Source organism: Heptranchias perlo, chromosome 32 (assembly GCF_035084215.1).
Source record: "Heptranchias perlo isolate sHepPer1 chromosome 32, sHepPer1.hap1, whole genome shotgun sequence".
NCBI lineage: Eukaryota > Metazoa > Chordata > Chondrichthyes > Hexanchiformes > Hexanchidae > Heptranchias > Heptranchias perlo.
The window spans coordinates 10471665-10497725 of NC_090356.1; the positions used below are offsets into that span (position 1 = coordinate 10471665).

General features: G+C 41.1%; 1 protein-coding gene across 2 annotated transcripts in view; it reads right to left on the bottom strand.

Moving 5' to 3' along the window:
* Positions 1 to 734: 734 nt before the first annotated feature.
* The window catches only part of eno1a (enolase 1a, (alpha)), a 42846-nt gene continuing 17519 nt past the window's right edge, over positions 735 to 26061 (bottom strand). The window contains exons 4-12 of one of the 2 annotated variants that reach the window (XM_067970331.1): positions 22731 to 22789; positions 17116 to 17185; positions 15596 to 15729; positions 14914 to 15136; positions 8061 to 8258; positions 6316 to 6517; positions 3109 to 3217; positions 2737 to 2795; positions 735 to 1003 (exon numbers count right to left, since the gene is read on the bottom strand). In XM_067970331.1, the coding sequence (XP_067826432.1) occupies positions 934 to 1003; positions 2737 to 2795; positions 3109 to 3217; positions 6316 to 6517; positions 8061 to 8258; positions 14914 to 15136; positions 15596 to 15729; positions 17116 to 17185; positions 22731 to 22789 (1124 nt within the window). In that variant the 3' untranslated portion in view covers positions 735 to 933. Of the gene's footprint in view, positions 1004 to 2736; positions 2796 to 3108; positions 3218 to 6315; positions 6518 to 8060; positions 8259 to 14913; positions 15137 to 15595; positions 15730 to 17115; positions 17186 to 22730; positions 22790 to 23036; positions 23096 to 26061 lie in introns of both variants that reach the window. The other variant, XM_067970332.1, reaches the window with a different exon arrangement.

The following is a 26061-nucleotide window of genomic DNA, read 5'->3' on the forward strand; positions in this document are numbered from 1 at the left end:
TGCATTTCCTACATTACAATTGTGACTACTCTTCAAAAAGTACTTCATTGGCTAAGGTTGTGCACGATGCTATATAAATGCAAGTCTTTCTTTTTTAAAGCTAATATTGCTTTTCAGCAGAGAACAGCCTCTTCTATTGATGCAATCAAGACCAAGTGACATGCTTTGGACACCTCAAATTAGACAAATGAGTTTCCCTGCTCTCTCCTGAAAGAGCAGACTTGTTGGGGGTACAGGTATCACACCTGTATTTTGCTCAAATGGGCATTCTTTACATGAACCCAGACAGGCAGTGCTGGTGGGCTATTCAAACATGGAGGGTATCAAAGCCAAGTCTGAACCTGTCCAATCCCAACATGCACGGAAATTCCAGCACATGTCATTGTAGAACAATTGGAGACAAGGACCAATTGTAGCACCCAGACTGCTGTCCCAGTTGAGATCAGGTAACTCAACACAGCTCATGGACCAAACCTGGGACATTCTTTGTGCTATACCAGACAGCACTCCCCCACCTCTCCCCAAATGGGCTATCTACAAGTGGGATTATAAATTCAAGTTTAAATTAGAAAAGCATTTTGATGGCTTATTAATAGAGACTCGCAACCTAACATTTCAAACCACAACAGGAATACTTAAGAATAGTCAATTCATTAATACTCAACACACCTTGGAGACATTCTCAGATCTCAACATCGGTATAATCTTTTGGATAAACACAGTAAATACACATGATGGTTTAAGCCTTGCATTTATTTTTTCAGAGAAAGGAACACACATCACAACTGGACACGTTTCCCTTTCCTCTACTAGAACATTTATTCTGCAACAATGAGAGTACAAAAACAAATGTCAATTTTGCTGGTACAGGAGGAACACAAAGTAAAAGCTGCTCTAAACACTGGGTTGCCAACAGAAAACATGTTGCCTGGTTTATTTGGCAAGAGGGTTCTGGAAATTTCTGCCAGCAAAACAAGCCATCTGCCCAAGCTCCTCTTCAATTCTGTTGAAAGAAGTTATAAAGCAAAAGATGAACATTCTACTTAAAGGCACTGTCATTGACCATTATTCTGGTCATGATGTCATGACAAAGTTGAAAGGTCCTCACAGGGTTAAAGGCAAAGGACTATTGAAAAGATCCTGAATGAAACCTGTTCACTGGTGCTTCATCAAGTGGCAGTTGTTTAACTTTCCAGCAAGGAGTCACAAGTAACAGCTTGAGGAAAACTTAATTTCTCATAATACATTTTCCAATTGCAGGCCACTGGAACATTTTGTACCCATGTCCAGGTTAAAGGTTACCTTCAGAATGCACAATTATCAAATCCAGATTAGGAGGTCAACCAAGAAATTTAAGCCCCAGAAACAGACACTTCCAATTTTTTTTACTCCACCAGTCAGACTTAAATTGGGATGGAGTTCCATAGGTGCCCAGGCACTCTAGTACCTCACCCAAATGCCCATTTTCATGTTAACCTATAAAGTAATAGTCAGGCCTAATCCTGTCCAAACCAGATACCTACATGGAGGGAGGGAGAACAGGATGGGGCCAGGAGGTACTTTACAGGACACGTCACCAGGTATCAATCAGGGACAGAAACCATGGCTAATTTTCCCCTCCCTATGGTGAAAGGAGGGCAACTGCTGCACCTCTACAGCTATCCTAGTTGAGATCAGCTAACTCAGCATTGACCATGGATCGAACCTGGGTCCTTCATGGTCTCTGTAGCTTGGTCTCACACAGAATATTTACCAATTGAACCACCAGTATGCCTCCAACACATTTCAGTGACTTGAACAGAAAACCAAGGCCAACTCCAATGCTGATTTGTCTCCTTCAGATTCGACTTCAAACCAAGATCCTGTCTCCCTGTTCAATTGGATATCAAAGATGACCATGGAGTTTTTCTGGTGTTCTGGTCAACCAATTCCAAATGATAGGGATACAGCCTACCACCAACACATGCCCTGCTCACAAGCTTTCACTTAAACCAGTCATTCTTGATTAATTTGAAGATGACTAGATTTTGTGATTCTCAAACATTAAGGCCGTGCTCTGGCAAAACGCTGATACCCCGATACCCCTCTAGCGAAGGATATTGGCAGCGTTGGGTCAAAAAGTCACTTTCCCCTTTTTACCTCAGTTTTTTTTTTCCCCCCACTCTGCTTCCTACAACACTGGAGCTGTCACATGGTAGGTGGAGAGGGGAGAGCAGAGAGAGGGACAAACTGGACAAGCCAGGTCCCGTTAAATGTTAGTTTCGAATTCCCAATGGTGGGAGGGTTGCATCAGTGGTCTTAGGGATGTTACTGGCACAGAACGGCCATGGTGTTTGCCTACATAAAACAGTCACTGTGCTTCAAAAGTGATTCACTGTACAACGCTTGAATATTTCAATGATGATATGAAACCAGAGCTACAAGTGTTTTTTTTAAAAATGGCAAAGGGGACGATTTTAAACTGTTGCCGAGCGGGGAAATGGGAGGAAGCAGGTTGGCCGCCCATCTTACACCCATTCCGACCACCCTTTCAACGGAAAGGGAAAGTCACGTGGGATGTTAAACATGGAGACAATGTGCTGTCGCCCATTTTACTGCCCAGCAGGAACAGTTAAAATCGCCCCCAAAGTTAACAAGGAAAAAATTTGGACATTAATGCTTTCATTCATCTACAAACTGGTTTCATGGGACAGCTCTCACTGATGAACCAAACGTTTAAATTTGAAAACAGTTTACCTCATTAACTGGTTATACTTGGCCAGGCGTTCTGATCTGCAAGGAGCTCCAGTCTTAATCTGAGAACACATTAAAAATTCACTACATTTTTAGTCCCGTTTCTGTGAATTCTGTTACACAAGATGAAAAAAAGTAATCCTTAACCATACAAACTTGATTATGCATGTCAATTTATCCACAATCTTAATTGTTAACTGCATCAAAATGGTGGTCAAAGAGAGTCAAATCACGGTCGTCTTATCCTCTAACTCCAGAATTTGCCCCTCCAAGGCAGCACTGCTTTTAGACTGCGCCATTACTGTCTTCAAGTCTTGATTTTGTACAGCAAAATCCATTAATGACGTAAAAGATGAGCTGGTCCCTCGTGCTTACCTGGCCAGTGCAAAGTCCAACAACCAGGTCAGCGATGAAAGTGTCTTCAGTCTCCCCAGAGCGATGGCTCACCATTACACCCCATCCGTTTGACTGGGCCAGCTTACATCTGATGGAAATTTAAATAAAAATTAGGTCAACCAATAAAAATATTGATGCGCAAGGATTCCACTTCAATTACTTACTCAACTTTACTGTTCAGAAATTCAAGGTGGGGGGGGGGGGGGGGGCGGGGGGGAAGGAAGGAAGGGAGGGCTTGGTGAAAAGGGATACAGAGGCCTATTGGTTTATGGTATTGGACTAGCAACCCAGAGTTCAAATCCCACCAAGATGTAAAATCAAATTAAATAATGGTAATTTGTGGGCTGGGACCAGGATAAAAATGTGAAAGCTGTCAGATGGTCATAAAATTCCAAATGATTGGCAAATGTCCTTCAGGGAAGGGAATGTGTCACCCCTGCTTGGTGTAGCCTACGCAAGACTTCCCCTCAACCACATGCACTGTGGTTTGCTCAATGCCCAATGGGTAACCAATACTGACTTGCCATTGTTGCCCACATCCAAGAAATTTTTTTTTAAATAAATAAAATTCAGCAGCGTGACAGGACCTGCAGTTCTTATCTATGTCCATCAGAATGGAAGCTTTTTTGATTTTAGTCTACACTGGCACTCATTTTTACAACTGTATTTAAAGCTTTGCTTCCCAGACTATCCACTCTCATCTTGCTACAGGTGCAATCTTAGAATGAAGTATCCTGGCTCTGCCCTGATACACCAGCTAGTAAAATCTTATCCCCTACTAAATGTTTGGGAGTTTTATTTCTTCCCCCTGCCTATTTTCTTTCCTCCTCTCCCAAGGCATTGACTCGTGTTGCATTGCAATTCACAGGTGCCAGCAGCACACAAATACCTTACCTGCTGCCTGAAAGTTCATCCTGAGAACACCTAGACCAGGAGTGTTTTATTCAACTGTGGAGGGCATCGCAGCTCAGCCTGTTCCTCTTCCAGCCCTACATTCACTTTCCAGCCAGGGTGACTAATGGTAATTAGGAGTAGGATCCCAGTTTGATGTTTTGTTCCCTCCCTTGCCTAAAAGGCACTGAGGGCAACTATAGCACACCTACTAGTGATCAATTAATTCAGCATGAAACCAAACACTTCTGGTCTGCACAGATTACTACCACCAGGTGGTGCCTTTACCCACCGGGCCATCAGTAAATGCTTGTATAGTACTTTAGTTACAAGGACAGGCCAGAAAGCTAATCCTAATATGACCAACATATCCCACTGCTCCAGTGCTGTCTGAGCTCATTTAAATAGCGTTGCAATTTATGGAGCAGACAGAGTTCTGACAGTCTATTTAATGCTCTTAACATTGGATATGCCTGACTCATGCCTGGAGTTTATTTCTAGCCTTGGGCTGCAATAGATACATAAGCAGAACCAGACTGTGCATAACTTAAATTGCAACTTACCCTGAGGTACTGTAAATGGGAAGCAACTGAAGTGGGACTAAGTTAGTTAGCTCTTGTTCAAATATTTAGATTGCTTTGTAACTATCTATAGAAGGTGCTCAAATACTAGAATTGAATGTTCCAGTACAGTAAAGCATCAGTACTGGCAAACTCAAGACCAATCAATAGCCTCCTCTTAACAGGATTTACATCAATTGTTTTTTCAAACCACTCTGGATCGAGCCGGGTAGGACAGATTGCCAATATACAGTCAATTCCTGTTGATGGAACTATTTGTCCTGAAAGTATCACAGAGTTAATTAGTAAAGCCATTTCTTGCAGGATTTCACAATCATACGGCTCACAAAATAAACTGTCAGATTTTTGACAGACTCCATGACCTGAACTATGCACAGTTAACATCAAACAGGCCTGTGAACTGAAGCCAAGTTGCAGATGTCTTGCAAGTTTAATTAGGAGAAAAGGAAAAATACTAGAAATCAGATATTAAAAAAATGATAGAAGCACATAGCAGGCCTGTCGGCACTTGGCAAGAAAAACAGATGCGTTAAGATTTCTGATAAATACCTGTTGTTGAGCCTTTCCAATAATGGCTCCCACCCAAACTTATCTATCCATTTTTGTTGACAGATGCTGACAAACCTGGTATGTCCTTTCAGTACATCCTATTCGAGAATAGACAATGGCACTTTCCAGAAGGAATTTTGTTTGAAAGTATCCTGGCGAGTGAATTCCACCAATAAATTAAAAGGCAGTTGAGTCTTTTCTAAATGATTAATTGAAGACCTGTCATATGACAGTGCTGTGATTTCAATCAGGCGATGTCGAAACACAAGTGGCAGGACAGTTTCCAAAAAGACTATTTTGCTCACAGATGGAACGTGAGGTTTACAAGCTTTTGAAAGAGGTTTTAATAGAAAGGTTCTAGACCCATCACAAAGTATCTCTTTCAAGCTGCAACTTACATGACAAAATCAGTCAGCATCGACATCTTAAATTTAGTTGCAAAGTAAAAAATTTCTCCCATTAGTACTTTGCGAAATGAGTGCAAGCTTCTGCAAAAATCTGCAGCAGCAGAAAGTGGACAACTGACTAAAAAAAGCTGAATGCCGTTGAGTTGTGCTGCACTAGTCTCAAGTCATCTTATTCTCCAGACTTGACTATTCCTATGCTCTCCTGACCGGCCTCCCATCCCCCACGCTTTAAACTTTAGCTTATCCAAAACTCGGCTTCCCATATCCTATCCCGCATCCAAGTCCCACTCACTCCTGACTTACCCTTGCTGACCTGCATTGGCTCCTGGTCCCCACAATGCCTCCTCCAATTTGAAATTCTCATCCTCACGTTTAAATCCCTTCATGGCATTGCCTCTTCCGATCTGGAACCTCCACAAGCCCTATAACTCCTCCAGAATTCTCCATTTCTTGGATTCTGGTCTCTATGCACCCCCCCCTCCTTCTCTTCACTAAACTATTGGTAGCCGTACCTTCAGCCATCAAGGTTCCACACTCTGGATTTCTCTATATCTCTATGCCTTTCCACCTCCCTCTCCTCTTTCAAGACCCTGCGAAAAACCCAACTGAGCAAACTTTTGGTCATCTCACCTAATATCTCCTCCTCTGGCATGGCATCCATTTTTGTCTCGTTACGCCTCTGAAGCGGCTTGGGAAGTTTATCCTACGTTAAAAAAGGTAAATGCAAGTTGCTTTTATAAACACTAAGAAGGACTCACGCTTCAATGGATTCTGTGACACTGCCAATCTGGTTTACTTTCAGCAGTAGGCAGTTGCAGGATTTCTCTTGTATTGCTTTGGCGATCCGGGTAGGGTTTGTCACAAGCAAGTCATCACCAACCACCTGGATGTTTGCTGCAGCTGTAAATTGTGTCCAGGCTGCCCAATCGTCTTGGTCAAAAGGATCCTCAATGGAGACAACTGGAAAGCAAAGTTAACTTTTCTGAATCTCTTCACGCATTTTAGGGTAATATTATTGCAAAAAGCACAAGGAACAATTATATCCAGAGCAAGAAAAGGCCATTCAGCCCACCAAGTCCAGCTACATTTATGATTATTCTATGGTGGACTTCCCTTCAACACCACCTGTTCATCGACTACTTTAAAGGAAAACTAACTTCCTTCCACAACCACTCCTTTGAGGGGAAGGGGGAAAAAAAAAAAAAGGGCGTTGCAAAATCAAGCAATGTTTTGTAATTTCCATAATCTTCAATCCTGCTTCTCAACATACAGATCCAAAAATGAGTGCCAATTACCTCAAATCAACTTCTCTAAAAACCTGTTTCACATGTGCATTATCCTGTGGGGGAATTTCTCCCTCACCCCCCAATCTCAAACATTGCTTGAAGCATCTGAATGTTACACTTGTATCCTCTAGTACGACGCGCATTGCTTGAGACTTCCACCTCAGCTATACTTTATCCTATTTTGAACACCTGTATCATGTCACCAGCATAAATAGGTTTAGTCGCTTCGGTCTTCATTTGTCCCCTCTTTGTATTGGGTTTCAGGATGATTCCATGCTTTGGGGAGAGAACATCTAGATCCATTGAGGAATTGAGGAATTGGAGAGGATAAGGTTGGTTGCTCCTCCCCCCTCTCCAATTTCCTTTGTCAATTTTCTTCCTTCCTCAAGGCATTGAGACTATGCTGGGATAATTCAGTTATTCACCAAACAAGTTGAACCATTAGAATAGCTGACAGGATTATCTTGAATAAATTTTTTTACATTATTGCACTATTCATTTCTATCCTCTCAGCAACTTAAGAATTGTGCCTCATGCCCAGTGATTGAGATCACATTTTGGATCAATAAGTAACCTAGCAGGTGAGATTCCCCTCCCATTAGGGCAGATTGCTTGGTGATGGGAAAATCTATAAACAAAATACTTTGCTTGTTCCAAAGCTTTCAAATCATAGCCATCCCTCCACATTAGATAATCAGAACATGCTGCAACTTTGTGTAAAGATTTTACCATCAGCAGACTTGATATTGAGTCACTGCTCCAATTCTAAATGTTCCCCAATCACTGACCCTACTAACATTGATTACAACATGTAAAAGCCAATCCACAATACGTTACTGTGGATACCGTATGGTTAAACAAGGAAATTGTAGCTCACAGTTTGTGGCTGTTTCATCAACTCTGAAGGATTATACAATAGAGTTCAAAAAGCAGATATCTTTTCATAGTAACACGAGCTGTAGTGTGACTGACCTATGAACTGTTAAGGCATTCCTCTGCAAACAAATTGAAGTTTTAAATCTAATTTTTGTTTCAGTGATGGTCCAATGGGATAAGCACTAAGCTATCAGAAGTGAGCTGATCTTAGCCAGGGCAACAGCATGCTAGATTTGACCTCAAACCAAATATTAAGAATTGTCACCATCTCCATTGACACCATATAGATTTAATTCAGAGGTATAGCAATCACTGTAGGAATAAAAGATGTAGAGTCTTACCAGGGTAATTTTTTGTGAAACTTAAGTAAAGTTCAATCAGCTTGTCATGAGACACACAACGGCTGGGATCAGGTGGGGATTTGAAATCCAAGTCATATTTCCCATCACGAAAGAATTCAGAGGCTGCTATGTCCATACCAATCACAACCTTGTCCGAGTAACCAGCTTTATCGATGGCGGTCTTCAACAGTTCTAAAGCTGTAAGAGAAATAGTCAAAATCGAAGTAGCCTCAATAGTATTTGCAACTTGATTTTGTTAAGGCACAAGTGAGGGGAGAAAAAAAGTCATGGGGCGGGGGCAGCAGGCAGCTAGGGCTCCTAACCCTGACTGCCAACCAATGACCTTCACCGGAACATGCATTTCCACTGAAGGTCATTCGATAGTAATCAGAGTTAGGAATGCTGGCTGACTTGTGGCTTGGCCATGATGCTCCCCTTTCCCCAGCCAAAGAGACTAGCACACGCTGAGCTTGAAGAATGGCCATTTGGCCAAGGCACTAGGTCAAATGGAATTGCACACGAGCAGGAATCAATGCCTCTGAAGAAGTGAGAAAATTGGAAACAAGTGCTTCCTTATATACCAGCTCCAGTTCCCTTTGGGATTACAGTAAAAATGTTATATTAGTTGAACATTTGGCTACCAGCCAGCTATGCAATCAAGATTAACAACACAGACCAGTCTGGTGTAGCCTGTTCACACTGATTTGGGTTACCATTCAAGGAAATTTTGTATACCATTGATGGAGCACAGCTGTGGTGTTGGAGCACCAACACGATTAAGGCACAGGTGCTGATTCAACCCTCGAGTTCGCCATCTCATTGTCCCATGGAAGCGAATCAAGGCTAGTCAGCTGCTCTTCCGTATCTAATGGTTGCCTCAAAGTAGCACTGGGGCAGGTGAATTCTTTCTCCCCCACCCCCCCCCCCCGCCTTTTCTCTTCCAACAGTGGTTATGTGTGGGGCAGCGAGACTACAGAAGCAGAGTGAGAAAGTAGGTTACTTAGTCACGCTAAAAACGAAGTACCATACATTAAAATGTCAGCTAAATGCACCAAAATAAAAATTAGATTACCTCAAACATGTTGTATTCACATTAAAATCTATTAATTTTAGATTTCAGATCTGCTCCCATCACCATTCAGCAGCCCTTGCTGGAAATTCACTACATAGACATAACTTGAGGACATGTTTGGGCTACTGACAGTGTCAAGGCTCGTACGTGCAAAACAGCCACTTGGAAAAGTTTTGAGGGATGGGAAGAGAAGAGGAGATTGGCAAGAAAAAGATTCAGAACCTCAAGAGATTCTTAAAAACAAAACTTAAACCATTCGATTTTGAAGTAAAAGTGAGACTGGTTTGTAAGCTCGCAGAAAACATCATGGTGGATCGTAATCTGAGCAGGAGAGAGAATTAATTAGGTTCATAATGGCACAGCATTCAACAATTAAGTGAAATGGATATATGCATTTTCCTCCCTTTAGAGTGCAGCAAATGTTCTCTTCCCCCCGACCCCCAGTGGGGTAAGGCTTCAATCAACTATTGTGCTCCTGCACCCTGCCCAAATGTGAATTAATGTGCGAGCCTCAATGGCAAGTGCCAGCAGGCTATCCAACTGTACTGGACATCACAGCCAAGGCTGGCCCTCTCCTCAGCCAGTGTGCAAAAGGGTACTTCCAGTCGGGGGTTGCTGTATAGCAATATGGGAACTATGACCAATTTCCCCCCCTCCAATCCAGGGGTGCTGCTGCCAGCTGTAGCATCCCTGCATTATCCTGCCAGAGGTCAGCTAACTCAGCCAAGAACAGGATCACATCTGGGATCTTTCTGACCTTTAAAGACAGACTCCTGAGCCATTGGGGCAACTTACTCCTCACTTCGCTGCAATGTAGAGCAATTGTAATACGTTCAAGAGTTCAGTTTAGTGGTGACATTTATTTGTTCTTACTTTTGACAAATATATTAAAAAAACATTCAATTTTCACCCCCCATCCATGGAAATACCATTCATTCAATTTTTAGTCTGTTTCTGTAACAGTCAACTACACTTTTTCCACATGAATCCAAATTAAAACCACTGCAGATGTGGTCATTAGTTTACAAATAGTAAGCCTATTCAGGGACCAAGCCAGTTTGTATCTCAGCCAGGTTCCATTACTCATTGCATTTATGTTGAGCATAGTCCTGTAAACTGTAATCCTTTAGAAGCTGCTAGTCTAAAAATCAGCTGATGTGAATATTCCACGACTTCAATATATAATTCAACAATTGAAGGTTATGCCTGGATTAGGATTTTTTTTGATGGAGGAAAATAGGAAGGGATAGGTTGGCTGATTGAAAGGGTGAATTCAGGACAAATTTGGTTTACTTAATATTGGAATATGAAAAAGATTCCATATTTCTATTGCTCAATCTTTACATTAGGATTAAATCCATCATCCTACAGTGAAATGGCACTATCCTCAAAGTTTCCTTCAACTCACCCGAACCCCTCCTGCCCTCGCAGCAGTTCAAAGCTGCAAGCACCTGAAGTAATCTAGGAGAGAGGGTGGAGAAGGAAGGAGGGAAAATGCATAAAGGGCTCACTTAATTCCTAACGTCCAATTCAGAGAAAGGAACCACATCCTGAATCTAAACCTATCTTTTCTCTTTACATCTTCTGAAGACCCTGTTGTGTATCTTCAGTACTTTGTTTTTATTTGACTACATGTATGGAAAATAAGTTACTTGAAATGAGAAAAATGACACCTGACAATCGGCAGCGATACTTTCACTTATTTGCCATGTGCATTCGGATTATATATAGTTCCAAAATATAGAGAAGTGGGTAATCTACAAACTGGTAACGTACAATGAGGTTCTTGGCTTCAGCAATGATCCAATGAGTCAAGTACTACTAGCGTAACATCAAGCCATACAGACCAGAAACTCAGAGGTTAGGGGAGGGAAGAATAAAAATCAACCAGGGTTTTCATTCCCAACTATCCTAGTGACTCCTAATTGAAAACACCACACATATGGATGTCAAAGACTTAGAGATTAGGCTGGTCTGTGATGCTCCCTGCAGTCGAATTGCCTATCAACATCCCACCATCTAAGCTCACATGAAGATTGGCCACTTTGGTGAGGTACCGTGGGACTGGGCTGCCTGCAGACCATTCCCAGCAGAGTTACCCTGTTTGAGATGGGGCGGACATCCCACGGAAAATTCATTTTAAAGAAAAAAAAGCAAATCTGAACATTTTAAATACAAATATAATAAATCTGAAAAAGGGCAATAAACAGCCCATCTTACCTCCTACTATACGTCCATTTTGCTCGACTCGCAAAATGATCAATCTTTTTTCAGCTCCCCCCACCCCTCACACACAATTGCAGTTTTGAAACTGCCCAAGTTCATACCTTATTATGCATGACACTTCAAATGTGATCGATTACTCGTTTCACTGGATAGCGGTGCTAGATCAACCTACTGTTTTAACATTCCACTTGTGATCAGACCATGTTAAAATGCATCCAGATCATCTTGCAGCAGCTGAGCTGCTTCAACAGGATTCTTTCATGCAGCTCCTTTTCATTTACACACTTTAACACAAGCCAGATTGCAGGCAAAGTGTCGCAATAAGAGGTTGATTTAACAGTTACAGTAATCAGACCCTGCCATGCATAACTTATTGTTCTGGGGGAGGAGGAGGAGGCAGTGGTCGGTGAAATTGTTCAAGTACTACGTATAATTATATGCCGACTGTCTAGATCTCAAAGCGAAACAGCAAAAACACTGAAGTAAAGGTGCTAATGGCAGCTCATGAATTGAATCACAACATCAGAACACAGGCTCCCACCGTTCACACAAGAAGGAAGTTAGATCAGTTTTCATACCACAGTTCCTGGATATGGTCATTAGAGCCATTGGGGCCAGTCGGAGGTAATTTAACCTACAAATCAGGGGAAATATTTGTTTCTTTTGTCTGAACCTTCTGTGCATTTTTGGCAAATTTTATATCGGAGTCAATTAGTTTGTACACCATGCATTTTACAAAAAACTAGTAATAAACTTTTGCAATAATCTTTCGTTGAAATACATTTGTGGAGAGATTGTTCCTGTTGCTAAAAATCTCCCTTTCCCCATCATAATTCTATACAAACCCTCATCAATTGTCATTTATAGAACTCCTCCTAAACTTAAGTTTAATAAAGTTTATATCTTTATGGCAACTTAAGATTAAGAAGGGCTGTTCTCTTCCAATTTAAAATAAAAAAGTCAACCTGTGAGAACATGGTCTGATAGTTTTTATCTTGATCCGTACAATTTGCTCCATGAGTGATTGGGAACAGTGTGTTTAAATTACTAATTGAAGATAACAAAATTCCAAAACTTGAGCAAACACTTCAGATTACACTGGTTTAACTTACTCCAATATGGTTATAGCACCAATGTATTTTTAAAAGGTCCACTTCAGTTACCTGCAGTTAGTCCTTTTTGCACTGCATATTAATCTTCAGGTAATATTGAGTCGTCATCACAGATCATATCATTATTACTTTGATATTTGATTTAGTCAATTCTCGCTTCAAAAAGGGAAAAGTGCCCAGAAAGCACATTTCTTTCCTGTTTTGAATGCATCAGAAGACTTCTGTAACAAAGGCTAATCTCAAGGAGAGTCTTAAAAATCAAAAAGGAATTGCTGGCGTAGAGCTTATTGAACAGTTTGCAACATTAGACTACACGAGTTTGCTTCAGTAGGTAGCACTCATCTCAGTCAGAAGGTTGTGGGTTCAAGCCCTATTATGGATAATCCAGGGTGACACTCCAGCATAGTACGGGGTGACTGCTACATTGTTAGGAGCGCCATCTTTCACATGGGACATTAAACAGAGGCCCTAACTGCCTGTTCAGGCAGACGTAAAAAAAATCCCATGGCATTATTCAAAACAGTGCAGGGAATTCTCAGTGTCCTGGCCAACACTCATTCCTCAAACAACACCACTAGTACAGCGAATTAGTCATTCATCTCCTTTGTTTGTGGGGACTTGGTGTGCACAAACTGTCTGCCATGTTTGGCTACGTAACAGTGACTACACTTCAAAAGTAATTAATTGGCTCTGAAGCATTTTGAGACATCCTGAGGACGTGCAAGGTATGCTATCAATGTGAGTTATTTTTCTTCTGTACAAGACTTCTACAGAAGAAAAGTCAATCAGAACAGGCTGACACTTTAATGGATTCTATTTGTTATAATGCTGTGTAGCTGTCATATTGCCTACTTTCTAAAGTTCGTATAGATATCTACACTTAAAATATATGAAGTTGGCCTGCAGTCTGGTCCCAAGAGTGATATTTCCACATTTGAATGGATAGATGTACTGGGAATTGTAAATTCCTGTGCAATGTTACTGCAAAAGACCAGTAACCATTACCCAGGGTTTCCACAAGCCAAGATATACAGTCCTAGATCAGCAGGCGGGCACATCTCACCTCAGGAGTCTGGTACAACTGTTGAAAGTTAAAACCCTCCTGTATGACTTGTTCATTAAAAATCACAACATGCTGTTTAATTACTAAGCTTCAGTTTTAATTTCGATCTGACACCCGAATTAAAGATGGCAATTTCTGCTCAAATAACCAATTGCAGAAAGTTGGGTTTTTTTTCAGCACATCAGCAAGCAAACCAATGTAGAGTATTTGTTGCTACCTGTAACACATCTTGTGCTCCATATAGCAGCAAGCTATGATTAGTTCACAGCTGCTTTTTAGTCTTGCAGATTCAGCAATCAAGATAAGCAACTGGGTCAACAGTTCAGCATTCTTGCATCAAGCCAAATTTACAGCATCATTCTCAGCCAAGTTTGGTTTTAGGCGCCGCACTTAACAGGACTTTGAAAAGTGTATTATGGTATACACAATCTGAAGATTTATTAACCACTAAAATCCAACTGAATTGAACACTTCCAATATTAAACCCCAGGACAGTCAAGTGGGGCTTAAAATACAGGCTAAAATCTGACTTAATAGATTGACAGCAATCAAAAAAAAAAACTTGCTCACTGGGTAGCACTCTCACCTTGGATTCAGAAAGTTGAGTTCAAGCCCCACTCCAGAGATTAGAGCACATAATCTAGACTGACTCTACAGTAGAGTACGGAGAGAGAGTGCTGCATTGTTGGAGGTTCAATCTTCTAGATGAGACGCTAAACCAAGGCCGTCTGTCTGTAAACATTCCTATGGCACTGTTTAAAGAGCTCAGGAATTCTCCCCATGTCCTGGATATCACATCCCTTCAACCAACACCATTAAAAAATTATCTGGTCATTTATCTCATTGTTGTTTGTGGGACCTTGCTCTGTGCCAATTGGCTGCTGCATTTCCCTACATTACAACAGTGACTGCACTTCAAAAAAAAAGCACTTGACTGAGAAGTGCTTTGGGATGGCCTGAGGTTGTGAAAGGTGCTATATATGAATGCCAGTTCTCATTAGGTGCAGATACAAATGCATTTGCCAGGCATGCACAGCCTTGTTATATTTCCAAAGATATACCCATTTAATTCCTGAATGAGTATCCCATGGTAGGATAGATAATGGCAAAGTTATTCTCTCCCCACCCATCACCAGAATACACTACTGTAAAATACTCTACTGTATAATATGACCAGATCCAAGAAAAAAAAGCAACTGAAGCTGGCTGGGAAATAACTGTAAAGCAGGTTGAGGCGTTTAAAAACCAACCAGTCACTTGTAGAACCAAGTCTTTCTTTTATATCGGTTATAATCACATTTATATCTGCATTAGATAGTGATCTCAACATTTCATCTGTCATCAATTGAACAAAAGTGGACACAGAACGAGTTAACCTACCTTCTTTGTTTTCCAATATATTTGGTGCAAATCCACCCTCATCACCAACGTTGATGGCATCCCTCCCATATTTGTCCTTGATGACATTCTTCAAGTTGTGGTACACCTCCGCACCAATGCGCATAGCATCCCTGAAGTTGGCAGCACCAATTGGCAGGATCATGAACTCCTGCATGGCTAACTTGTTGCCAGCATGAGATCCACCATTGATCACATTGAAAGCCTGGAAAGATGAACACAAACTTTTAAGTGTTGTCAGTAGATGGTCTAATTCCAGTAACTGTTCTGATACAAATCAGAATAGTACTGAGCTCTCCCAAGTCTAATATGGAAAATCTTATTTGCATGCAGATACTGCCAAAGGAAACAATCAACTTGTAACATTAAATAATCCACCTTGGCCTGGATCTACCACAAATACTGGCACAGGTCTTGACTAAGTTTGAGCCCTGGTAAGTAGAACTGTGGCTTCGCTCCCTAATTCAGTCCTGCTCTATCTAGAGAAATGACTCCCACTTCCCAAAGCACCTATGTGCAACATTCTTGTCTTCTCCCCTTACTTACCTTGACCAATATATAGGGTACAACTTAAAAGATCTGAAATCAAATATTTTACCTTCCTTTTATTGCCATGCAGAATACACTTTATAATTCTTCAAGCTTGCTTGAAATAGAAACTTACTGGAACAGGTAGGATAACCTGTGTATTGCCTGCTAGATGAGAAATGTGACGATAAAGGGGGACCCCTTTCTCCGCAGCACCAGCCTTGCACACAGCCAAGGAAACACCCAGAATAGCATTGGCACCAAATTTAGCTAAAATGCAAATAAATTTTAAAAATTACTACAAGATGAAACAAGTCAGTTCATAAAGTTTCAATTAAAAAATTTTGGTTACTTTTTTTTTAAAAATAAAAAACTTCCCTAATAGCCCAGTTGGCAAAGTACTATACAGTGAGCCATACCTCGCAGAAAGACCTAGGTTCAATCTCAGTCCGTGTTTTGCAAGGCAACCCCAGCCAGGGAGGAAATAGGGAGTGGATATATTCAAAGTGGCTTTAGTACTAAAGTAAAAAAAAGTCGTCCAGAGCTCCCACTCCTGATTGCTATCTCACAGGCCCTGCTGGTGGGGTGCGTGGCTAAGATCAGTTCTTTGAGGCATGCCCCACCCTCGACAGTCAAATAACCAGTCATGACTCATTATCTAGACTCAGTTGAAAAAAAGAGCTACTAGTGCAAAGTACCAGAAGGCGCCCAAGTATAACAGCGTAGTGAAGTGGGAGGTAAAGTTTCACACTATGAATATATTATCCAAGTGCATATCCATAACTATAACACATGGCATTTCAAGAGACTACTCTGGGCTAGTCGGGTACATTTTAAAACCATAATCACCACTTCCCAAGTGGGCAGGCAAGCATTTTGACCCCAAGTATCTGTCAATCAAGCAGCAATCAGGTCATGACTTCATTCACATCCAATCTCAAACAGAAGCAACACCTCATGACATTTCTCCAGATCAGAATCCAAACTCCTGACTAGGAATTGATCCTGTGTAGAATACAAGTCTGAATTTGCATCCAGCTTCCAATGGCTTAGTTGGTAAAATAAAAGGCTCCTAAATACATCAGGAAGGTTGCAGGTTTGATACTTGGTCTGTGCTAAGTTAGAGCTCAGCCCAGGTAGTGACAGAGGCACAACTAGCCTCAGTACCCATGATTAAGGGGGAGGGGGGAAAGGGGGAGAAAGAGAGGGGGCAAAGCTAGGGCTACCACTATTGAATCCCAATCCAATGTCTCCTGTTGGAAAGTTTGTGTGATCAAGAGGAGAGATCAGACTTGGCTGCTGCCAACCCCAACCACCCCCCACAATGTTGACGCTCACTATCTGGGCATACGCAAATAGCCACTTGGGCAAGGTACCAGAGTGTACTGAGGATAAAACTACACCCAACATCATCAGAACTTTAATGAGGAGAAAAAAATTATCTGGCCCCCATCGCCTAGTGGTGCAGAGCACCAGTGCCTGAGGGTAATTTGCTGCCAAGGTTGATCGGAAGAAACCATCTTTAAAAGCTTAATAATTACAGTAGAAAGCATAGCAATATGTTTAGTAAATTAAGCTTTCATTGAGACAACAGTTTTACTAAGACATTTGGTGAGTTGTAAATAGATTTCTTGTCTTAGAAGAATGCACACCTACATTTGTTCTCAGTGCCATCCATCGCCAACAGCAACTTGTCAATTTTCTCCTGCTCAATAACATTTACATTCTGTGGGGGGGAAAAAAGAGTCAGATAATGTGTACTACTCTTTGGTAGATGAGCATTTAAACCCAATTCCTGCTTAAAAATTGAACAGAAATTGTAAACCAAGTGCGGCACAGAAAGATCACAGTGTGATGTTTTGATTCATTCTAAAGCAGCAACTTAGTCCCATGTAAAAGTTCTTTGATGGCCCAGTGAGTAAAGGCATTGTCTGCTATAGCACTATAGTACATACCCTTGGATTACTGTTTGGGGTTGGGGGAGAAAGAGATAGGGAAGAAAATGGGCAGCGGTATTCATCGTCTTACACATTGTGAATGGTACAATGGCTCACTCCAGGGAGTGTACTCACTTGGTACTATTCTCAACCTGCCAGCACAACATCAGCCTCCTCCTCTCTCCCCATTTTCAACTACCCACCCACCCACCCCATCCATCAATGCTCAGTGGTGACAGCACTGGCACAAAGCACTCAATGACATCAAATTTCCTGCTTCTGGGGAGCCATGGTGTCTGATAAAGGTGTCTTACACATGACAGTTTTTTAAGAAAAATCTTCACTGGAAAATACATTAGTCACCTTGTATGTAGATTACCTTGCACACAGGTACATAGGTTAAACTATACAGGGTAGAAAACTCTATTTCTAGTCTGTACTGAATTAGCAAATCTCAGTCAAGGCTGTCAGTGGATAGTTGCAATTGGCTTCAGGCATCCTGGGCTGGGCTGGGCTGGGCGAAAAAACAAAAACAATCAAGTGATGCTTCACACCACTATTCAGTGACTCCTTGTGGAAAGTGCCCTTATGTAGACACTAAGTGTGAACAGAACTCTCCCCTGCAAATGGACTGACACCATTTAAACTCTTACAGGAGGAATGCCACTTAAGTGAGGTCTTGGTTGACAGGAGTCAGGGTGTACAGGTCTGGACACAATGTTACGGCACAGAAATGAGCCATACAGCCAATCAAGAATACACCATTGCGTTTTCCTCCACGAGTCATCTAGTCTAATCCCACTCTCCTGCTTGTTCCCCATACTCTTTAATGCTACTCTTTTCCGAGCAATTATCCAACTTCTTTATCCAGAGTGTGGTTAGAATGTGGAACTTGCTACCACAAGGAATAGTTGGGGCGAATAGCATAGATGCATTTAAGGGGCAGCTAGACAAGTACATGAGTGAGAAAGGAATAGAAGGTTATGATGATAGGATTAGATGAAGTAGGGTGGGAGGAGACTCGCATAGAGCATAAACACCGTCATAGACCAGTTGGGCTGAATGGCCTGTTTCTGTGCTGTAAATTCTATATAATTCTTAAAATAATTTGTGGTAGGACATTCCACATTCAAACTAACCACTCCCCTTCAATTCTTTATTATCTTAAATTTGTGCCCTTTTGTTACTAACTTGCTGAACAGTGGAAACAATCTTCACTATTTACCTTATAACATTTCAATCCTGAAGATCTCAATCAAAAACCCTTAACTTTCTCAGGTTTGGTAAAAAAAAAATTACCCCAACTTCTCAAGTCTCTCCACATAACTCTTAACAATTTAACAAATCTACACTGTACCTTTTCCATTGCTTTTCAAGTGAAGAGAATAAAAGAACTTTAAAAACCTACAGTCCAATACCATTTTGCCAACACTGTCAAAAATGGACTATATTTTGTACAATCTCACTACTGGACTAAATTTTTCATGGTAAACAAGGCATGAATTAGGAATTGTAAAAATGTCACAAATCAGTAAAAATCATGAGCAATTTTGATGGAGAGCATATTCAATGGAGAAATCAACTTTAAACAACCCTGCAGATTCAGCTATTAGAAAATATTTTTCTTTACTTCCCCCTGAAGTTAGAAGAATATGATAGACCACCAACTAAAGTCAATCATTGGTAGGGGTTGGGGACGAGAGAAAGTAGCTGGTTATGAGCCTTTAAGGGCTCCTTTGTCGAGTTGGATCCCAAAAATGGGGGGTGCAGAAGACGCGTGCCTGGTTAAGCACACACCCGCTGAAAGCGGGTTGCGCCATCTGTTAACTTTGTTGATCAGATCAGCTGTTTTTGCTCGCAGGCTTTTCTAGAGGATAACGCTAGAGAACGAGAACTTGTTTGCATTGGTGTGAAGGGAAAGTGCATCACACTGGCAGCAAGGTTACAGCCTAAATACATGCTGATTTGAAATCATAGGATCCATATACTTCCATGATAAAGGTACAGCCTTAGTTATGGCTAGACTAAGTTAGCAATAAAGCACAGGGAGGAACTAGTCATTGCAGATTACACAATTGCCATCTCAGTTCATTTGCTTCCCGTCTTTGCCTCATATTTATCCAGTACTTACTAGCACGGAATAGAAATGCAAACATTTCCGCTCATGCAAATACTAATTATTGTATTAGGATCTTGCTTCATTCAAGCAATAAATTAGGACCACAGCAACATACATTCCAGATGAATTGTTGCATATTACAGACTGTAGTATAAATGGATAAATATAATTAGCCAAGTGCAAAAAAAGTGAAGAATGTTTGGTAAAAATAAAAAGATATTTACTAACCTGAATGCAGCACCACATTAACTGCAGAATACAATACTTGTGAATAAAGAACATCTATAGAATTACATGGCTCTCCAAGAATTACCAAACTGATCTTTGAACTGAGTTTTGCTGTTTTAAAATCACAGCAATGTGTGCATTAAATCTCAGTACAAACTTGTAAATGGTAGTAGACAGAAGGCCAGAAATTTAAGGGATATTAACCAAACACATTTCTCGGTTTGCTATTTTAAAGCGTCCATTAAAACAGGAGCATCACATGAACACTATGCATTCATCCACTATTTTCATCACAATAGTTTCTAACCTATAGAATTTGCACCAATATCACACTAAAATGGAATGGTGATAAAGTTATTATTGCAAATCATGTGACTAATCCCATGAACAAATATTAAGAGTGGTGATAGTGCAAGAGTCACCCTGAAGTTGATCGAATTCTATTGTACCAAACTGAATGCACGTAGAGCAAGTGAATGAAGTAGCCGACTTGAGGGAAATAGACAAATGTCACTATTCAATCTTTCCTGCCTCCCAATTCCCACCTCCACCACCTTGTATTCTAGTACCAATTTTACAGAAAGTTCATGCTGTCCCTCTCGTGGGGTTTTGTCTAAAATGGTTACAGTACAAGGCACACTTTTTTAAAAAAATGCAATTTGAAGTTTGAAATGTGTGTTTCTGCAAATATATCTTTATTGGGCTATATACTTTCTTTTTAAAATTAAACTGAATAGAATGAATGCAAAAATGGTGATTGGTATAAATATCTTATAACTGCACTTCAGGAAAAAAACAGTAATGGGATATTTGGGCCAAGTGCAAAAATAAGCCATACTGCAATGCAAGAGCTGATCAAGTCAGGAGCAATAAAATATAAATGGACCTGGAGAGTGCAACCAGATACATTATTATATTCAAATCAAAGTTCAAACAACTAGATAATGATTAAGAGAATGAATAGCCGAGACACGCAGCATACATTTTAAGCAGACAGAAACCGACAGTGTTACCAGGAAGCAGCATTGAAAGTTCTTTACAAAAAATGAATTTCACTACCAAATGATTTAGAAATCTATCTTAATGTTTTATGGTAGAGTCCTCGACATGAATGTTCTCAGAACCCAGCACCAAAATGAACACCAAGTTCATTTCATGTAAGATGCATTTTTGCCTTTGGGATCGTCAAAATTAGGCAAGAATGTATTTTTCATAAACCTTTATTGCAGTTTACATAAATCAGCGTTTGCAATTCATGTTGCAGCTTTGTTAGCTGCCTATAGCACATCCAGTTGCACAAGGCTGGACATAATGCGATAGGACATTTCGCATGGGAATATTTGAAACAACTGACAGACATTAAAAAAGGTTACAATTAGGGGAGGTATTTGTTTCTCTTTTGCCTTTCCCTCCCCTCCCATTTCACAGGCTGTGTTTGGTTGTATCATGATCCAACTAGGCAGCTGCTCACTGACAATGGCCATGGTTGATGTCAGTGAAGTGTGCTCACTCACGAGAAATCAGCCCGCTCAAGGCTGCTTGTGGGCAGGAGTTAATGTACATAACTGTTCAAGTAATAGGGAGAATAGTTTTTTTTAAAAAGTACTTCTGTACAGTGGCCTTTAAATCCACTCAACTTCTGCAGCACTTACAATATCAGAAAAGCCAATATTTCCTCTGTGCATTATTCATACAGTTGCTGAAATATTGGTATACCTAGCATAGTCACTTCTCCACATTGATGTTAAATAAGCATATTGAGGATAAAAGGTGCTTGAACACAGTTGGGAGTTCATGGGATTCTATCATATTCTATGTCTGGATTCTAAATCGATGCATTGTTAAAAGCAAAATCTGAAACAATTGGCAACCTCTCAAAAGAGAAAAGACATAGATCATTCGTCAAAACTGAAAGGGTTTACAATCAAAACAGGAACTATTTTCTCTTCAGATATTGCAGGCCTGCTGTATTTCCAGCATTTTTGTGATTTAATTCAAATTTCCAGCAATTGCAGTTTCCCAAAAATCAGTTACAGCCCAATTTCTATTCCGCAGAGGTCAAAATAACCTACTGCAGTTTTGCTGCTGAATTAACCGGGATTATCTCAGACAAATGTTTTCTATAAAAGAAAAATGTTCCCTATGCTTTGCACATCAATGGTAGGTAAGTAAATCCGAAAACAATTCTCATATTGACGTAGTCAAGTGTGATGACACATTCTACTACACCATTAAGCTAACATCTCCAAAATAGTATTCCTAAATATTTACTCCAGGTTCACTCTGCTGTGGTTGGACTGGGTAAACACCAACTTTGGAATCACAATACCCTGTTTACTTTACAGGGATGCCACCTCCAATGGTGAGTTTGGAGGTTAACTATTTGGTTTAAATGACTCAGCATACACATCTCTGAAGGTACTAAATCCCTCCCTGTCTACCTCTGGAATCAGTGCCACAAAGGTATTTACCCGAGGAAGGAGGAAGCCTCCGAAAGCTTGTATATTTCAAATAAAAATCGTTGGACTATAACTTGGTGTTGTAAAATTGTTTACAATTGTCAACCCCAGTCCATCACCGGCATCGCCACATCACAAAGGTAAGTGGCAAGCCTGATGCAAATGCTGGCTGCAACAGCCATCCATTTTGAATGTGTCTGCAGGGAGGCTGAGCTCCAGCACCATCGATGCACATTGCTAACCCTTCCTCTGATGGACATCAGCGAAGGTCCACAGCTAGGTGGTCAGAAACAAGACATGGTATCTGCTCTTGCACATATCTTATTCATGCAGTTTTGTTGCTGCCAATTCTATCCTATCGTATAAATGAGCTCAATGGGCAGGAGTGGAACTGGCACAATATGGAGCCATTCCCTTAGTAATCATGGTGTTAGACACATACCGAAACCAACTGGTAGAATCATATCTGATAAAGGTACGAGCAATGTGGGCAAGAACATTCAACAGAGCAAATCAAAAATAACATACCTGCTTAACCAGCTGAGGTGCAATTAGTGTATTGATGTTATCAACAGCTTTTGTAACACCTGGAATAAACAAGCAAATTAATCATTGTTCAACCCCACACACATGCTTTGCAGGCATTAGTGGACCATCTGCTAGTATTGTTACTGCACAGATTTCAAATCTTTAAATTCACCTGATGTTATCAATAGATAACATGGGGATATTTGGATCAGGAAAGACAGACAGGTCTACAGATGCCTGCTTGAAATATTAGTTTGGCAAAATACATGCTCCATAGGTTAACTTCACCACAGATGCACTGGTTACCTGACTACTTAAAGCAGGTCCAAGGAACTCGTTAACATACTTAACAGCTCTCGACACACCTAGCAGAAATGAAAAAGGAGGTTCAATTGAACAGAAAACACTGGAAAGTAAACTGGACCATTCATGGGTGAGGTTGAGTCAACAGAAGAAGAAAAGTGACAGCCAGAAGCTACTAAGCACAACTTAAGAGTCACTGGTACATTTATAATGTTGAATAGCTACCAATTTGGTGAGGTGACTGTCACTCTGCATTCAGCCCGTTTACATTGAAAGGCAGATTCAAAGCATAACAACACATGAACAGTTGCTTAAAAGTCATGCCAGTGACTAAGTTCTTCGTCAGGAACCATCGCCAATGGCTTGCATCACTGTAGGTAGACATTTACATTTGCAGCAATCCGTCTCCAAAAGGTGCCATGGAAACCCAATTTATGACATGGACCCCAGTGCCTATGGAGGCACTAATGCTGCATTTTATGTTACAGCACTGCCACTGCCCAGAGAAGTACTGACAAGCACATTTTTAGGTTAAAGCACTCAGGCAGCATAGTCTTTTCAAGCACCTACAGATAAAATTCTCAAATCTACACTTAGCCAACATCAGGTTGCTCCCCAAATAAGCCACTCTAGTGACTCTACCAAATACAAGGGGCATGGCTATAAATTAATGTATACATAGTACCAGACACTGACTTGAGAGAGAAAGAATTGAGCAATCACAACACAAACACTGGATGAATATTTCAGTTGCTTGAGTATTTGCCACCTGGAAGGCCATTTTATTTCTAATGCTGGAGCATAAAAATCAAATGTTAAGCACTGCCTCCCAAGTCCTCCAACCTGCTCAGCAGATTCAATAAGCAGAGTGTGGAGGAGTCAGGGCTGAAAGATAGACCATACTTATACACACGAACCGTGAAAATGTAGCAAAGACAGCAGCCCTGATGAAGATTCCAGGATCTTATCCGATAAATGTTTTGCCCGTCTCGTATGGAATTCTTAAAATGGTTGGTGTGGGAAGTGGAAAAGTTCACAGTATTGCAATGGGAACCACCCAAGATTGGCTTAAAAGTCAAAAGGGGGTAGATTTTCAACCTGCTGCCTGGGCATAAAACTGGCATTGCAAATTGGCTGCCTGCAATAGAAACTGCCTGATTATAACTTCCATTGGGCTTGTTTTATATCTGGTCTGGATTACTTTAACCAGACCTGTGGTGACAAGGATTTAAGTGTACCATTTACAGCATGGACATCAACTCACCTTGAGCGAGTGCTTCACTTCTATTTCATGCCACAAAGAAAGCCTTACTGTGACCTGAACAGCTCAGGACCCTCCCATTTTCATTGTCTAATATGCTGTGGGGCAATTTAAGCACTACACGTTATTTAAGAGTAAACCAGCCCAACCTGCACAAAATCTATTTTGTTTACAAGAATTTTATGACCCGTGGGCCGTCAATTGTCCCTCATATGAATTCTGCATTCCAAGTCCTCAGAATAGGCTGAAAACAAAGTATCCTGGCATGTGTTCAATTAAGCAATAAAGTGGGAGAGCTGATAATATACATCAGACGGCCCTTTTAGTTTCATTATTTCACATTTTTCCACTTGTCCTGAAAGTACCAAAGCCAGATCACGGATTGCAATTCTGTTAGGTGACGTTAAGGTACAAAACTGGTTGAGAAGCTTCATCAGACTGTACACAAAAGAAAATGCGATACCAAGTTCTTAGCTAAAATTGATTTAGTTTCTGGAAACCCCGTCAGCTTTTCCAGAATCACAGTACATTAAAGCACTTGCATTTGCCAGCCGAAATGAGTCAGCTGCAGCACTGCCCAAGAACTCGATGAAGAATAATCAGTCTAAATTGATCCTATAAGTCGATTGTTGTGCACTTAGAATGCATGCGAAATGATTGGGACTTGAATGGGTATTATACGCAGTGCTGAAATCTGAAGTTTAAATTGAAATGTCTGAGGCTGAACCAGATTGTTTGCAACCTTGGCGTCCTATTTGACCCCGAGATGAGCTTCCAACCACTTAACCGCTCCATGACCAAAACTGCCTACTTCCACCTCCGTAACATCGCCCCTGCCTCAGCTCATTTGCTGCTGAAACCCTCATCCATGCCTTTGATATCTCTAGACTTGACAACTCCAATGCTCTCCTGGCTGACCTCCCATCTTCCACCCTCTGTAAACTTGAGCTCATCTAAAACTCTGATGCCAGTATCCTAACTCACACCAAGTCCCGTTCACCCTCACCCCTGTGTTCACTGACCTACATTGGCTCCTGGTCCACAAACGCCTCAACTTGAAAATTCTCATCCTTGTTTTCAAATTGCTCAATGGCCTCACCCCTCCCTATCGCTGTAACCTCCTCCAGTCCGACAATCCTTGGAGATCTCTGCGCTCCTCAATTCTTGCCTCCTGCGCATCCCAGATTTTAAATCACTCCATTAATGGCAGCCATGCCTTCAGCCACCAAGGCCTCGGGCTCTGGAATTCCCTCCCTAAACCTCTCTGCCTCTCTACCTACCTCTCCTCCTTTTAGACATTCCTTAAAACCTACCTCTTCGATCTACTACCTCCTTATGCGGCTCAGTGTCAAATTTTGTTTGATAATGCTTCTGTGAAGAGCCTTGGGAACTTTTACTACGTTAAAGGCGCTATATAAATGCAAGTAGTTGATGATGTTCTATTGGCTCAGCGAGTTTAGCTGACCAGGAATGTTCCACGTATGATTGCCAGTTTGTGCTGAGATAGTTGTCAGTTGGAGCAGCACAAGGGACTCACAATTGGCCTCAGTCACTAGCAGAAGGTAAAACAAAATCATCCCTGCATGGTCTCGCCCCTTGTTGTCCAACCCGACAACGCTCAGTGAACTCTACGTTCCTCCAATTCTGGCCTTGTGCATCCCCCTACTTTTCTTCACCCGACCATTTGTGGATGTGCTTTCAGCCGTCTCGGCCCCAAGCTCTGCAATTCCCTCCCTGTCCACCTCTCTCCTCCTCCAAACCTACCTC